This window comes from Musa acuminata, chromosome BXJ2-4, assembly GCF_036884655.1.
Source record: "Musa acuminata AAA Group cultivar baxijiao chromosome BXJ2-4, Cavendish_Baxijiao_AAA, whole genome shotgun sequence".
Lineage (NCBI taxonomy): Eukaryota > Viridiplantae > Streptophyta > Magnoliopsida > Zingiberales > Musaceae > Musa > Musa acuminata.
In genome coordinates, this window is record NC_088341.1 from 39830495 (window position 1) to 39847184 (window position 16690).

The window sequence follows — 16690 nt, forward strand, 5'->3', positions numbered from 1 at the left end:
AATTGCGTAGTCTCATATTCGGCTGCACCAAATATATGCCATGATATTTGCTGGTCACTTAGAGACGAGCCTTAAAATAAATTACAGAAGGCAAAAGGTAATTAATAGCACTAATTCATCGAACAAAAGTGACCGTTTCTTCCTCATCCTACGTTTTCAAGTTATGTATGCATTCATAAGGAATACACTAGTATTTCATATATTAATAACGTTTTCATATGCAATCCTAAGGAATACACTAGTATTTCATAAATTAATAACGTTTTCATATGCAATCCTAAGGAATACACTAGTATTTCATAAATTAATAACGTTTTCATATGCAATCCTAAGGAATACACTAGTATTTCATAAATTAATAAGCCAAAGGATGTTGCATCAGCCTAAACAATTGTTGACGTGGAAAATGACAATAATGGTAATATAACCTTGAACAGAAAGAATCATTACATTGTTAATTAGGTTGTTGCTGTACTTTTAAAAATTATATTAAAATTCATATGCTTATTAAACTAAAAATATTTAACCTCATTCCTCTCGTCGACTTTACTAACGAAAATATCATAGGACTTATCATGTGCTGTCTTACTTTGATTTTTATCAGTAGAATCGATGATAGAATAAAAAACAAGATTAAATATTTTAATTTTATTCCTAATATAATTTTTAAAAATATAAAAAATAAGATACTAATGATGACTAATTACATGAGTAATCTATAATTAGCCCTCTTCCAAGTGACCAAGAATCAGCATCACTTGAATTTGAACAACAGTCATACTGATATCAAAATTGTTTGGCTAGAATCCTATGTGGTCAGCAGTGATTGTGGGGTGTGTTCCAGTATAGGGTTATAGATTTTGTTTAGGTGCAGTTCATTATATCCAGGATCACAAAACATACGCGTACATCAAAAGCCCAACTGTAAAGATCAGATCAGGACCAAGCCATAAGACCGGAAGAATCTGAGGTGCTTCAGATTGTACCTGATATATTAAGGAATCACAAATATCAATGCCTATTTCACCAGGGAAAAAGATATCAAGACCACTCGATTCCCCAGGATCCATCTTGTTAACGAATGCGTGACATGATTGCAAGACGAAATTGAGTTTGAACTTGATGATTCTACAGGAAAACAAGTAGAGAGGCTGTAAGTACGGACAGCGATTATGGATGAACCATAAGGCAATCGGTTGAAGAGTTGTTTGAAACAGTGTCAGCAAAACGTAGAACTGGCTGGCTATTCATCCGTCCACCCTCTTGTCTCAAGCCATTGGTTGTCGCCTCCTGCAATGGAGATTTGCAAAATGTAGAGCTGTTAGAAGCCATGGTAACTTCATAAACAACTGAGAACGAGCAAGTCATTAAGCCCGATTGCTGGAGGGTTGATGACGAGCCATGCACAGTTATTGATCCCATGATCTGCTCGTGGAGATTATTGTAAAATGGATACATGTGCACCATTTTAGCTGCTGCAGTAAGATGAAAACTAGGAGCAAACAAGATTTATCTGCCCAAGCTTATAATCATATTAGATTTGCACAACGGGACCACGTATGTAATTGCCATTTACAATGCATGATCACATAGAAGTTGAAATTATAAGGGGGGCCTATAATCATTCATTTCTAACATGGTAGCATCATGTTGGATTCTCATGATTAGGAAACCACATTTCTAATACAGACAAGAATTAGACATCTATTCCTGCAACATGATTCAGATTTACGTACATAATGCTGGTACCAACATACTTGAATGAGTGTACTGCTATGAATAAACAAGTTGCACAAAGTGATTACCTCTTAGGTCGGGAACGATCTTCTTCATAATCCATCATTCCTCCAGGTTCAGAAAAGATCTCTCCGTGGCCTTGTAAGTGCAAGTCGGCCTGCTTAAAGTGTTTAACTTCTGCCACCAAATGAGTAAGACACATCGACTAACATTGCGATTTTTAATACATAATTTAGTTATTCACATGCTTGTATATAGTCATAGATGATTTACAAAGAAAAAAAGGCCAATAGTTAAAAGAGGTGTTGATGCATAAACATAAACAAACTTCGCTTTTTATTCAAGCATTTGAACTAAATGTGGATTATATTTGTCAACCATTTTTAAAGTTATTCTCAAACAATTAAGCTGACCTTGAGAGATTTCTTCACTTCTTCCACCTTGTCCACAATTTCCTTCCTATGCATCTTGTTGGCCTCACTCATAGTATCAGCCCACTTGATTTTCTCTTGGATCATATGAAGCAAATTATCCGAAGTTCCTGACCTGTACGAGGTGTCTTCTAAAATATAAGTGAATAGAATGCATGAAAGATGTTCTGTCAAAGCAGGTTATACATTCCTCCAGTGGCTCACAGGAGAAACTAGAAAGATCAGAAAAAAGAAAACCCAGCTTATGAAGGACACAAACTTACTCTTTGAACTTTTTCATAGAATATCATATTCCTCGGAAATTAAAATTATAAAACTGAATAGTGTATTCTGTTCTTGGGTAAACTTCTAATCATCTGCATGTCAATCCTAAATAACAAATAAAGATCCATGTGCTTTTTTGGATCACAAGCACATGGGATACAAGAAAGTTGAATTCACAACATGTAAATGTTCCACAATCTCTCAGAATAAATACCAATCAGTTTATTAAAATGAATAGTATTCTAATTCTATATAGTTTTGCACAGCAAGAAATGATGTGTTGAATCCAATGGATAGTAAATAATTTTCTTACAGAGATATGAACTTCAATACTGTCCTATGTGAACAATCAACAAAATGGCTTATATAAGAACAACTTATTCCTATGGACATAATCTCTATAGCACTGAGGATGGTTGACAGCGAATCACATTACCATGTTCAAGTGTTCACGATATTGATCCTTGATAAAGAGTAGAAAAATATTCTTAATGTGGAGCAAATAAGCAAAGTCAAAAGCTAAGGAAAAAAAGTTACTTCACTGGCCAAGGACTCCCTATAACATAAAAACAAAGCATTCATATTTTAGTGTTACAATCAATTAATTTATTGATTCAGAAAACATTTCCAAATGGATATTGGAGGTGCCTCACTACCCCTATTGTATGGCAAAAGTGTACTGTATTCCTGAAGCACCAAGAAAAGTACATAAACAAAGCTGATAGTTAGGAGTATACAATATTTAAGAACTCATTATAACAGTTTGTGTGCCATATTTCTTCCCTCTCTAGATGTCACAAGTGAAATTGAAACAAGAGTTGCATTAGATAGTTAATGTCCAATGTAAAATCATGTCAAAGCGTAAAAAATGTTGAATTTTAACTAGGTGAAATAGATGGGAGAAATGCTCCTTATTATTATCATAGGAAAAAAGAGTTACTTGTTTCTCCATTCAGAAAAAAGGCAATTACCCCCTACACGTGTGACCTAAGACATACCAGGGATTACTGTACCCACCCAAAACGGTACAGTTTGGGCGGTACGTATCGGTCCGGGTGTGGACCGATACGCGGACCAAAGTTTGTATTACTGATGTGTACTGCCCAGTACGGGTGGTACGTACCAATCCCAAAGGATAACGGTACGCGAACCACCCTCTACCGGGCGGTACCAATGTCTTGACCTCGTATCCGACAATACAAGGTCTATATTAGGCGATAACGATCGGTTTCGATCGTTATTGATCTGTACCGGGCGGTAACGATCGAAATCCAACCATTACCGACATGTACCGGTCGGTAACAATCAGATTTCAATCATTACCGATCAAGGGCTAAGATTGCCCTATTATTTCAAACAGTCAATTTAACTGTTTGAGACTTATAGAAGAGTTTTTAAATCCTTTCCTTCCCCCTATTTTAACTCATTTGACTCTCTCAATCTTTTAAGTTTCCTTAAACTCTTTTTCACTCACATCTTTCTCTTATTATCACATTTTCATTCTCCTAAACTCAACAAAGCTATGATTTATGGATTAGATCAAATTTAGAAGGTTAATTTGAGAGAATTAAGAGGAAGAACACTTTGATCAAGAGGTATGTATTCTCTTTCTAAATTTTTGTTGAGTTATGAGATGATTAAGCCTATTCTATGTGGTGTATGACTTAATGTCTAATATGTTCTTTGATATGTTTTTGATGGTATAATAGTGTTAATTAGAGAGTAATTAAGGTCTTTAAATTTGTGATTAGTGTGTTTAATATTGATTTTTTTTCAAAATTAGACAATTAATAGGTCAAATCTTTATATTTCATGCATATTAAGGATTGAATCATACGTTTGTGATGGTATAATAGGTTTAATTAGATTTTAATTAATTTTTTTTAATACTGTGATTAGTGATTTTAATGATGATTTAATCAAAATTTGATCGATATTAGGTCAATTCAATGTCTTTAATACATATTAAGGATATTTAACATGTTTATAGCGGTGAAAGAGGACTAATTACAAATTAATTAACTATGTTAATACTATGATTAGTGTATTTAATTACAATGATATTCAAATTTGACCCATATTGAGTCAATTAAATATCTTTAATGCCTATTAGAGTGTTTGACATGATTATAAATTTATAATGTTGAATAAGAAATAATTAATAGGTAATTAACCATATTAATAGTGTGATTAATATATCTAATGATAATTTCATACCTATATTTAATCAAAATTATATATTTAATGCTTCTTTCAAGTATTTAACATATTTATGGTGGTAAAATAAATCTAATTAGGCTTTAATTAAGTTATTTAATACTGTGATTAATGATTTTAATGATGATTTTATCAAAATTTGATTGATATTGAGTCAACTCAATGTCTTTAATACCTATTAGGGTGTTTGACATGTTTATAGTGGTGAAAATGGACTAATTAATTAACTGGTAGTAGTGTGATTAATGGTTTTAATGATGATTTAATGATATTGAGTCAATTCGACGTATTTAATGCACCTTATTATGGCTCATTATGACACGTATAATCACACCTTGTTATTTTAAACTAGGGGTAATCACAACTTGCTTATTTGATTTAAATTTGGTAGGAACATGACACCAAAGGAACAAGCACATGCTTGGGATCATGCCTGAAAGATGGACGGGAACTGTCATCATTGACAATGCATTTATTATGACTACGTCGGCAAGGGTGGAGGAATCACCCGGGTGAAAATGCATTTGGTCAATGGGTATCCCAATGTTACAAAATGCAAGAAGGTTCCGACGGAGGTCCGTAAATCATTTCAAAACAAGTTACAACAAACAAGGAAAGATACAATATAAAAAAAAGCAAGAGTTGCGAAAGAACACTATAGGGTTACGTAGGAACCGGTTTATGACGATTATGAGGGTTGCGACGATGAAATTGATCTGGATCTCAAAGCTGATATTCGTGCATCATTAGAGCATCTATATATGTACGAGGAAGCAATGAGACATCGACGACCTGATTCACAATAGAAGCATGGCGATGGCAGTGGATCTGTGCCACAGAATCCAGAGGTTAGCCAACACGAGGCAACCAACTACCCCTCCTCAATTAAGCCAAACTAGTAGCATGAGATAGGGTGGAATTTATGGTTTTATGAGAGGACTTGGCAGGAGGTTCGCACCATATATTATTGATATTGATCCGCAAGCCTATCCTCCACAAACAACGAAACAGACACGGATTGACGATGTATATACAAAAGAAAAGAAGCGGGATATTGGGAATGTAATTGCAAAATGGTTTAACTTCCACAGGATTCTAGCAAACACAACTCAAGGTCCATATTATCAGAGCATGGTCTCCTTTATTCAAAAGTCTGGCACGAGGATCCAACCTCAAACATTGAGGGAGATCCACGACGTGTATTTAGATGAGGAGGTGACAGAACTAAAGGATTGGATCAAATCCTTCAAGAAGCAATAGGACGAATATGAGGTGACACTAATGTGTGACGGTTGGACATGACCAACAAAAATGAGTATCATCAATTTTCTTGTTTATTGCAATAGATGGGTGGTGTTTCATAAGCCAATTAATGCTTTCGACAAGATTCAAGATGCAAACTACATTGAAAACTTAATGGACATTGTAGTAGAGATTGAACCACAATACATTATCAAGATAATCATTGACAATGAAGCCAATTTTAAGAAGGTCGATTTACAATTGATGGAAAAAAGGAAAACAATATTTTGAACTCCATATGCAACTCATTGCATAGATCTAATGCGGAAGGATATTGGCGAACTACCATCAGTCAACAAGTGTGTAACTCAAGCACAATTGATCACAAAGTTTATATATAATCATTATTGGGTCCATTCTTTAATGCAAAAGTATATAAATGGTGAGATATTTAAACCTGAAGTCACTCGGTTTGCTACAAATTTCATTGCCTTAAAGTCAATATAGCAAAAGCGACAGGGCCTCAAGGCAATGGTCGCCACATAGGAATGGTCCGAATCCAGGTATTCGAGATTGAACGATGAAAAAAAAAAGATGGAAAAGACCATTCTTTCTTCTAGATTTTGGGAGACCGTGAATGAAATCATAAAAGGTGTGGAACCACTTTACGTTGTCCTCCATAAGGTCGATATGAACAAGCATTCACAAATGCCTTATCTTAGACATATGTTGATTACAACAAGCGAGGAGATCAAGAAAGCATTCAAAGATGATTTTAAGGCCGACCAATACTTATAGATCATCGATCGCAAGACTAAAGTTCATATGGACCAAGATATCCATAATATAGTTAAACTCATATTCAGTGTAATTTAATTCATAATTTTTTAATGTATAAAAAATTCTTACTAACTAAATTATGTTTTGCAGCGTATTATCTAAATCCGACAATTCAATTTCAATATAGTCTTGGAACACGATCAGATTTATTTTCGACACTAAGAAATGTTATATATCGACTCTTGTCAAGCACTACTGATGTAGCCGATGCTATTATGAAGGATCAATTATTCCGAGAAACAATTGGTTCATTCTCTGACGTTATAGCTATATCGTGTCATTACAATATGGATCCCGGTGAAGAAAAGTTACACACATATTGATTATAAACTATATTTGATATTAATTATTTGTTATGCTAATAAAGTCTTATTTATACTTTTTTGCAATTGAGTGGTGGCTACAATTTGGAGGGGGCACACCATATTTAAGGAAGGTTGTTGTCTGTGTACTTTCATAGACGACATCTAGTGGTTGCGAAAGTAATTAGTTAATGTTTGCATTAATTCACACGAAGGTCTACAACAGACTATCGTATAAACGATTGGAGAAACTGGTATATGCCCACTATAACATGCGGCTAAGGTTGTGGTGTGTCGAACTGGACAAGGAGCCAGAGGAAACAGAGATTGATCCCATCGACCTCCAATTCTAAAATGAAGATTCAGAGCCGATGTTAGAGTGGGTCAAAGTGGCGAAGAACCAAGAGGATCCTCTACTTGATGAGGCTGGAGATCCTCAACGTCCTTCGTGTTTTATCACCGAGGGAATAAAAGAAGAGGAAGCATATCCCCAGCAGGAGGAAAATTCCCCTCGATCAGAGCGTGGCGGAAGGAGCCAAACAAGATCAAGTCAAACTGCTCTAGGAACTAGAGACACCCAATCGTCACAGTCGTCTGCCCAACGTACAAAGGCAAAGACAAAGGGGAAGGCAGTAGCATCAGCTGCACCATTGGAAAGAATCGAGTCGGGTGACGAGACACCTTTGCAATCGCATTCAACAATTAGCTCGGTATTAAGACTGACATGACAATGACGTAGACAATACTACCTCAACCGATGATAGTGATGATGTCGAGGAATTGATAATCCCATCCATATAATTTGAGGGTTGTGCATAGATCGAGGAGCAATATTTTACCCATGCCACCCAAGATTCAGATTATGGAGCTCGACGAGGTACTAGTCAAGTTTATGCACAAAAGGAAAAGGGGAAGCCAATATATATAGAACAAAAACATAGAACGAAACTCATCGTATTCACAATCGTCGTATTATGGAGAAACTTACGGCCAACAGCAGCACGATGATAGTAGGTCATTCTCCGAGCAACAGTACGATGATTGACCTTATGATACGGTGCAGCAGATCAATAGCGAAAGTAGAAGTTCTACAATTCACTATGTTTCGCACTAATATATGCCATATTCGTCATTGCCTCAGGAGCTACCTCGGACACATGTGGTTCACGACGATCAGCCTACGACCATCACCACATCGATACACCAATCGCATACGGTGTATTAGTACACTATGCCATGGGATCAATTTAAGGATTGGGTCCGACAAACATTTCATATTAATATACAGATACATAGGATCGAGGATCTCGATCCATCACTCATAGAGTCTCGTCATTCTATTTTATGGTAGAACCAGGTATATCCATTGATTAATTAATTTGTTCATTTGAATCTTAAAGTTTAAATTGCATAAAAAATAATCTAACAATTCAAATACATATTTTTGTAGATAATTCAATATTAATGGAAGGATGATCTGGAACATACCACAAGGCTACTCCTCAAAGCCCAAAAAAGATATGTGGCACTATTTTTCCTAAATTATATTTTTTTGCTAAATTTATACTAAAATTATATTTATTTATAGCTTAAAAACCCTATTCTAACTTTTTTTTTTCTTTCTATTTTCAGGTATTTTTGGAGATTTTTCAGCTCATTTTGGGCGTACCATCAGTATGCCTTAGTACGTACAGTACCGAGCAAGGCTCGGTACACCGGTATGGACCGAAATTACAAACTTTGACATAGACCACCCCGTTTCAGGCGATCTACATTAAAATAATAAAAAATCAAAAAAGTGGTGGGCCCCTATCCATTTCAGCGTTAAAAAAAAAGCATATTAGGGCTCTTCTCGCGTTCGAAGCTGCGACACTACCTCTTCGTCAGTGCGATGCTGCAGTGACAATGCTTCTTCACCGCTGCAGCGACGCTACCTCTTTGTTGATTCGCCACTGCAATGCTGCAGCGAACCTTTCTTCGTCGCTTCGCCGCTGCGATCCTACAGTGGTGCTGCCTCTTTGTCACTTCATCGCTGCAGCAATGCTACCTCTTTGCTGATTCTCCACTGGATGCTGCAGCGACACTGCCTCTTCGTCGCTTTGCCGCTGCAATGTTGCAGTGGCACTGCCTCTTCGCCGCTGCAATGCTACAACAGCATTGCCTCTTCACCGCTGTGATGCTACTGCTTCGTTTCGACACTGTTGCTGCTGCCATTGCTTCCTAGGTATTGCTACACTTCTCCTTTTCTTTCTTCTTCTTCTTCTTCTTCTTCTTCTTCTTCTTCCTTCTCTGTTCCTCCACCAGACCTTCCTCTTCAACCTCATTTTCTTCCTCGTTGAAACATCAATATGTACCAGCGTATCGTGTGTCGATACACCAGTATGAAGCGGCACGTGCCATGCCGTTGACCGGTAAGGCACACCAGCTCGGACCAGTAAGTCAAACCTTGAGACATACTATATCATTAAAATGAATTCTTAATTAGTATGATCTACATAGATACTGAAATCAATGCTTGTTACTGAAGAAAAACATTAACAGGCAGCTGCTAAATCTTAAGGTAGAAAGTATAAACAGCCATAAAAAAAGATTACTACATACCCTGCTAAAACTATAACTGAGCAAATACAAAGAACCCACACAGTAACATATAGCCGAAAAATCCTAGTCAAACTGAAGCCAAATTTGAGAATCCTAATCAAACTGAATTTAAATAGTAATAAAGACCTTGCAGGTGTAAATAAAATATGTTCTAAATCAAGAATTTCTTCTCAAACTACTTCAGGAAAAATACCCGTAAACAGAAATTTAAGTGCTACCTGTGGATGTTCACTTAATATCATTGGTAAGCCATTTTACAACTTTCATAAGTACTAAACTGAATAAGTGACTGTATATTCATACAAATTAGTCCAATGAATGCACTATTAAATCACTTTTCCATAATCAAACATTATCAAGATCCTCATATAAGAAAACAAAGATACAACAAAGTGAGAAGACTCCCATGGCATACATACAACCATGGAAAAAATATATACCAGTTATTTAGTGTCTGAATCATGTTGTCTAGTTGTTCAGGTCTAAGGTCCCTTCCAGCTGCAAACTGAACCTGTACCACAAGCCAAAATAGAAGGGGAAATAAACAGGATTGCATGAAGCATTACGGTACAGATCTGTTTTTAGTGAACAAAAAAAAGTATACAAAGATTGACAGGGCAGCACATTTACCAACCTCGAAGCACCTGCGTGATTGATCCAGTTTTCCTCTTACAATACCCTTCAAGGACCACAATAATAGCATAAGCGTATTGCTCAATATCAACATCTAAAACTTCATCATTAACTGATGGAAGTTAATATGCTCTAAATAAATGTCTTTATATCTGAAATAAGTACTCCAAAGTACCCAGTAGAATCCATGAAAATGCCAAAATTTGGTAGCCGCAATGGTACATTGCACGACTATACAGAAGAAAAGGACTTGCAGTTACATGATAAAATGTTCAACGATGCAGATAGAAACTTGTGGAATAACATGGACGACCATGTAATAGAAACAGAGAAAGTGAATAAGAGTATATCATTCATCGATAGGAAAAATCAGTGCCTTCATCAATTATACAATTTCATTCAGTAAACATAATCCGCAAATACTTACCACATACATGCACTCATTGATAAGGAAATCTTCAAGTTCCCTAACATTTGAAACATCCAGCTCTTCCATGAGATGATCATAAGACAATACCTAACAACCAGCGAAATAATTGGATATCACCATAATATAACTGCAATTGGTTAAAGATATTGAGGATAAGATGGTTCATCAAGCAGCCCAAAAAGTCACAATCACCCAATAACTGATCTATTGTCTCATCTAATCTCAATGACATCTGACACTATATGAACACATTGATGTAGCAAATCTTATAAAGTAGGACACAACAGACCAATCAATACATGTACATCTGCATATATATACTAAATGTATACTATGTACAACTTACACAACCTATGATCGTATATAATATTTATAGAATCAAATGACCTGTTCATAAAAATAGGTAATACCACATAAAAGTATTAGATTGATATATACAACACTAATGAATAAATCATTCAGTTTTGGCAATGAAGACCTTGAATGATGTTCTGGCCCCAGAGCAGGTGATTGGCCCCACTCCCTCTACAGACTTTTACTGGATTTTCTTATGTATTTCCAAGTGAAAAAAGATATATGGTGGTATCATAACCGATATAAATCATCCAGTTAAATCCTATTCAGGAATTTTATGTGTAATGTCACCATTTTCAACAATTACTTTCACAAATCTCATTGCTTTCGGCCAAGAATAGTTTTTCCATATTAATGTTAACCTTAAAGAAGATCTAATGGAGCAAAGTAGCAGGAAGGTTGTCAAAACATAACACTGACAGAAAATCATCTCTCATCATAAAGGCTTGCCTTCTTTTTTTTTCTGTTTACTTATTTTAAAAGTTAAAACTACCAATGGACAAACAACACAAATCAATAAGTCACACAGAAGAAAATGTGAAATGTGTGTTCTACATAGCAGCGGTTTATTAAAATATCAACCGAAACACAAATGACTGAATTCCTGGTTAAGCCTGAATCACAGGAGACCCTCCATCAGGCAGTACATTACTACCTATACCACCTAATGTGTAATGACTATTTCATACCAGTTATATACTAGGAACTATTTTGATTGTACCACAAAGCATGGTCTGTTAATTTATTTCCACCTACTCTCTCTACTAAAAAAACATAATCCTTCCATCCCTTCCACAACCCATTTTGTACACTCACATGAACCTTAACCCTTCTCATCCCCCTTGCCGCACCTCCTCTCACTCATGTTCCAGATTGATCCGCAACAACGAGAATTGATCAACATCCATCTGCAGCATAGTGATGTAGAAATAGAGATATCTGAAATATTCTTTTAGATAATTGAATGCATGATTAGAAAATTAGGCAAAATAGATTCTCTAGGTAAAGCCTTGATGTGAAAAAAAACCTTTTAGGTTGATTGAATTACCACAGAAGTCTCCCACAAGAATCCATTTAGTTTTAGGGTATTAGGTGGATGTTGCATTCATATAAAGTCTTTAATATATCATAAATAAAGTTGAAATTGCATGCATTATTGAGTTTGTACTGTATACTTAATTGAGTCTGTATGCATATTAGGTGAATAATGTATTGTTGTAACTTTGAAGCCCACGAATACAGAGAAAACTGAAAAGCATAAATTTCCAATTGTGATCAACAAACTCACATGAAAGAAATTCATGTTTGCAATGTAGTATATTAACAAAAAAGCCTGCAAAGTCAATTAAAGATGAAAAACTGACCCAAAAAGAACCTATAAAAGGTGAAATGAAAAAATAGTATGGCCTATTTTTTGGAATAAAATTGTCCCACTTGGATGATAAGAATAATTCATAAGCACCTTTTCTATCTCAGCCAGTGTCAACACACTTAGTTGCTTCAGCTTGCGGACTTGATCAGGTAATAGCACTGGAAGACAACCAGCATTACCTATAATAGGTGTGAACATTCCCAATTTATCAGATCCTTAACTGCACAAAAAATTCATTATGCAAAACTACAACTATAATTACTATCATTCCTTTCAATAAGGAGATGTGAACGATATTAGGCACCCAACATATATCAAGAATTATTATCTAGGAACTGCAAGTAAATATATTTTTGAACTATAGAAAGATGGTATTCCTCAAGAGAGAAAAGATAAAACCATAGCCAGATGATTAAGTGATCCACATAACATTGTGTGTTGACACCAAGGAATCAAATATTGGTACCAAAATTAATACTGATTCTAAAGAACCCAAATATACCAACCGGTACAGTACGGTGACCTCAATAAATTTCTGGAAAAGAATTTATAAATTGATGCATCCTGACTAGTGAATTTCAGATTAATACATCCTGACTAGTGATGTTTAAAGAACCCTTTATGTCCCTGGTTAAAACAACGCACTTGAATAAAAATTATAGAGTAAGAGAACCCAAACACAAGAATTTTCTTGGTAAGAGAACACTTCCTAAAGAAGATATGCCAAACGTGTGGAAAAAGAAAAAAGATAAACATATTGAAAACTTTGTAACCTATAAAGGATGTCTTAAGAGAATACATTTCTTATTTAGATAACATATATAGCAGTAAGTTGTACAGCACAAAAAGAGACAGATGGTAGTTTTGCTCTCTTAATCAGTCACAGTATCGTATAATGAAACCAAAGAAAGAAAGGGCAACACACCAAGCGGCCTAGATAACTTGTCAGGGTCGGATTTAATTGTCAGTCAATGTTGTGGAGTCAAGTCGACCTGGCCCATTTTCTAAAATAAATATTCTTCAGTGCATTCCTTATTCTATGAATATTCCCCTCACCAGTCTAAAAGAGAAGCTTCCCAGGTATGATTAGTGATCTGATGCCTTTATTTCACTTATAAACTTGGATTCTTTACTGATTTGAACATCGGAGTAACCACACTGAGAACACCCTGATGCTAGTCTTCGTAGATGATACTTGCAACACAAGGTATTTAACTTGGGGGAATTGTCCTGAAAAGTCATCCAACTTGTAGAAAATGCAACATTGCTACATGGATTGACGACCCAATCTGACACATTACTACAGAGAAGAAAAAATTCAGCTTCTTCCACTGTTCCCCATAGAAGGTACAAGCTTCTGAAAATAAAATCAAATAAAACATATATCATAAAACAATGATATCAAAATTTTCTAGATGATGTTTACATCCATCTCATGATGTCGCTCACTTGATAATAACACATTGACATTTAAACTAATGAAAGATCTTGAGTGGTTATGATCTTTTATCTTCCCATAAAATTGAATAAATAGTGTTATATAGACAAAACAAGCTAAACTCAGTACCCACTAGGTCAATAAATGTAGCTTCAAAAGAGATAAAATCAAAGAAAGTTTTTTGATGCAAATCTTCGTAACTTTCATAATGTGATCTTATTCTCTGGTCCACTTCTCTTGAATCCACATAATTAATAGACCATCTAAAGGCTTCTTAAAACATTCTATTAACCATAACACCCCCGTCCAACCCAAAAGAAAAAAAAAAAGAAAAGAAGAAAACAGAAAGATGAAAATAATGCATATGAAACTTCTTTACTCTTCTTTCTTTTCATCACCCTTCTCTCCTTTATCTTTGTCATCACAGATTCACCAATCTATAAGATGAGGACACTTCCTGCCCTGAACCACCAAATTCTTCAGTTATCCGCACTCAACTTGTCATCTAGTTGATCTTCATCCCAGATAATTGGGTATAGCATTTTAACAAGTGATATGCATTAAGCATCAAAATATTACCAAGGCCACTATCAAGATAAGTTTTGAACATTTTCTTTTCTTCATCACATCAAAATGAAGTACATTTCTAATGCATTCTAATATTATTTCTGTCATTCTTTCTAGTTTTACTCTGGCCTAAAAATAAAATGAGGAAGGCAGAGATCCATATCTGTTTTGACAAGTATCTAATAAAATAAATTTGATATCAGCAAGTCAACCAACTTAAATGGGTTCAGCATATCAAGAATGAACAGAAACATATGTGCTAAGCATCATTAAAAAAGGCTGATTTACAAAAATAAATGAAGAGAAATAGAAGAGCAACAAGCAACTGATGCCCTTCTAAAACCATGGATGATGAGAAAAGGATTCAGATAAAGTGGAGAAGATCATAACTGGTTGCTGCTCCCTACTTGCAGTGCAATCTTCCATGCACTGGCCTGTACACCACTTGCATTAGAAAAATCGGGCGGGTGGTGGTGGGGTGCGGCGAGGTGTGTGTGTGGTGGAGGAAGTGGGAGGTGGGAGGAAAATGAGATGTGACTTGAGTCTTGCAACTCACAACTTCCATGAGTCAACAGAATGAGTTCTGTTAATTTCTTACAAAAAGTTCTGAGACTTAAGAAAAAAGAGAAAAGAGGAGACAAGCAAACAAATAAAAGAGATGAGAAAAGGAAAAAAAAATAGAAGAAGAGAAACGAAAGAAGAGAAAAAAGAAAGAAAAAGCAAAAGAGAAAAAATATTTTGTTTTCCAGTGGACTATATTTGTTTAAAATTTTTATTGACTCAAGAAAAATGTCAATAAATTTGTAAGCATCAACATAACAACCCATTATAATACAGAATTAGGTCCCTTAAAGAAGTTCTAAACTTCTGATTCTTCACATATTAATGCTTCGCTAAAATCAACTGCTATAAAATCCATATCTTGCTCCTCTAAGAAGTTGACAATCTGTCGTTAGTGTGATGCTGATTTCAACAGCAGCCATGTGCTGTAATACATCCTAAAAGTATCCATACTTATGAAAAATACAGTATAACCCACCATTGCACCTCTGGGTAAGCAAATTCGACCAAAGCAGAAAACTTATTTATGCTATCAATTACAAAGCAAAAGAAATTAAAAAGAAAGACTAAATGATGCAAGAAATCAATCAGGAAACACACTGTGTAAATGAAGTAACATACACATCTCCAAACACATTCTCTTGCATAGGCCTAAATATGACCAGTAAGGATACTGAATCACAAAAAATAGGCTTTCCAACATCTATTTACGTTATACACGACAAAGATAGATAATCACATTGAGTTAACTGTATATATCACAGTGACCTTTCTGACCATTCACCATCTCTATCATCTATAAACAAAAAACCATCGTTCCCACACACTCCAATTCAGTTTTTATTCCAGTTGCACGAGAACAAGCTCCTCCGTAATTTTTATGGCATTATGACGCTAATCATACACACAAATTTCTGTTACGAACAGATAAGAACTGCAAACATCCCTAGAACGACAATGCAACATCAACCCTAGCAGATGCAAAGCTAAAACTACGATCAGTTACGCTTACGCTTGTAATCGCTCCATGTGCCGTAGGCGAACAAGCGAAGCACATCCAGTGACGACGAATACTGCGTTCCCTTCAACTGCATGACGGATTAAAATAGTCTAAAAACTCGGAAAAGAAAAGAATCCGAGAATTGGATGGTCAACAACAGAGCAGGAACGGAAAGGGGATGGAGGAGGTCACGAACCCTGGCAAGGCTGGGGACGGAAAGGATCTCGGAGAAGGCGAAGAGGAAGGGATGGGCGGTGGCCTCGAGGATGAGGCCGGCGAGGTTGGGAGCGGCATCGTAAAGCGCCGCCGCTCGCTTCACGAAGTCATCGATGATCTCCGATTGCCTGCGCTCCATGTCCATCCCTTCCCCTCCCGTGAGATCGATGGGATGGTGGCTCGAGGTTTGTTGGGACCCCTTTAAGGTTTGTCGCGTGAGAGCAACGGGTGATGGCCATCGCGCCCAACCTTGACGCTTTATGACGGTCGAGCCGAACCCAAAACCCATTGCGGGCGACTCAAACAACATATGGAGCCAACACCACCGCTACAAGCAGACAACACAGCCAGTGGGCTGACTCAGCTACTTCTAAAACGCTGCAGAGAAGGGAGATTCCATGACATAACACGTCTTCGCTCGATCCAAAACAGCGAGACAATTAAAGCCGGGACAGCGGAGAAACCGTGCAATGGCACATGCCCTC

General features: G+C 36.1%; 1 protein-coding gene across 4 annotated transcripts; it reads right to left on the minus strand.

Annotated features, from left to right (window-relative positions):
* Nucleotides 1-950: 950 nt before the first annotated feature.
* LOC135610839 (COP9 signalosome complex subunit 7-like) lies at nucleotides 951-16681 on the minus strand. Of its 4 annotated transcripts, none has more exons than XM_065105820.1 (9): nucleotides 16186-16681; nucleotides 16002-16077; nucleotides 12514-12602; nucleotides 10695-10784; nucleotides 10269-10313; nucleotides 10075-10145; nucleotides 2151-2283; nucleotides 1806-1894; nucleotides 951-1290 (listed from the first exon to the last, which is right to left on the minus strand). In XM_065105820.1, exons 1-9 carry the CDS (start codon nucleotides 16513-16515, stop codon nucleotides 1269-1271), a joined length of 945 nt encoding a protein of 314 aa, XP_064961892.1. In that variant the 5' UTR covers nucleotides 16516-16681; the 3' UTR covers nucleotides 951-1268. The 4 variants fall into 4 exon arrangements, with proteins under 4 accessions (XP_064961892.1, XP_064961891.1, XP_064961894.1 ...); XM_065105819.1 differs by having other exon boundaries at nucleotides 1806-1897; XM_065105822.1 differs by having other exon boundaries at nucleotides 1806-1911.
* Between the last annotated feature and the right edge of the window lie 9 nt (nucleotides 16682-16690).

Bases quoted from the DNA above. Each gene is read 5' to 3' on its own strand.
- LOC135610839 (XM_065105819.1), bottom strand. From the start codon at position 16,515: ATGTTGTTTGAGTCGCCCGCAATGGGTTTTGGGTTCGGCTCGACCGTC. The intron at 12,603-16,001 runs GTAAGCGTAACT...CACCTATTATAG, and splicing joins CACATGGAGCGATTACAAGC to GTAATGCTGGTTGTCTTCCA. The intron at 10,146-10,268 runs GTTGGTAAATGT...CTTGTGGTACAG, and splicing joins AATCACGCAGGTGCTTCGAG to GTTCAGTTTGCAGCTGGAAG.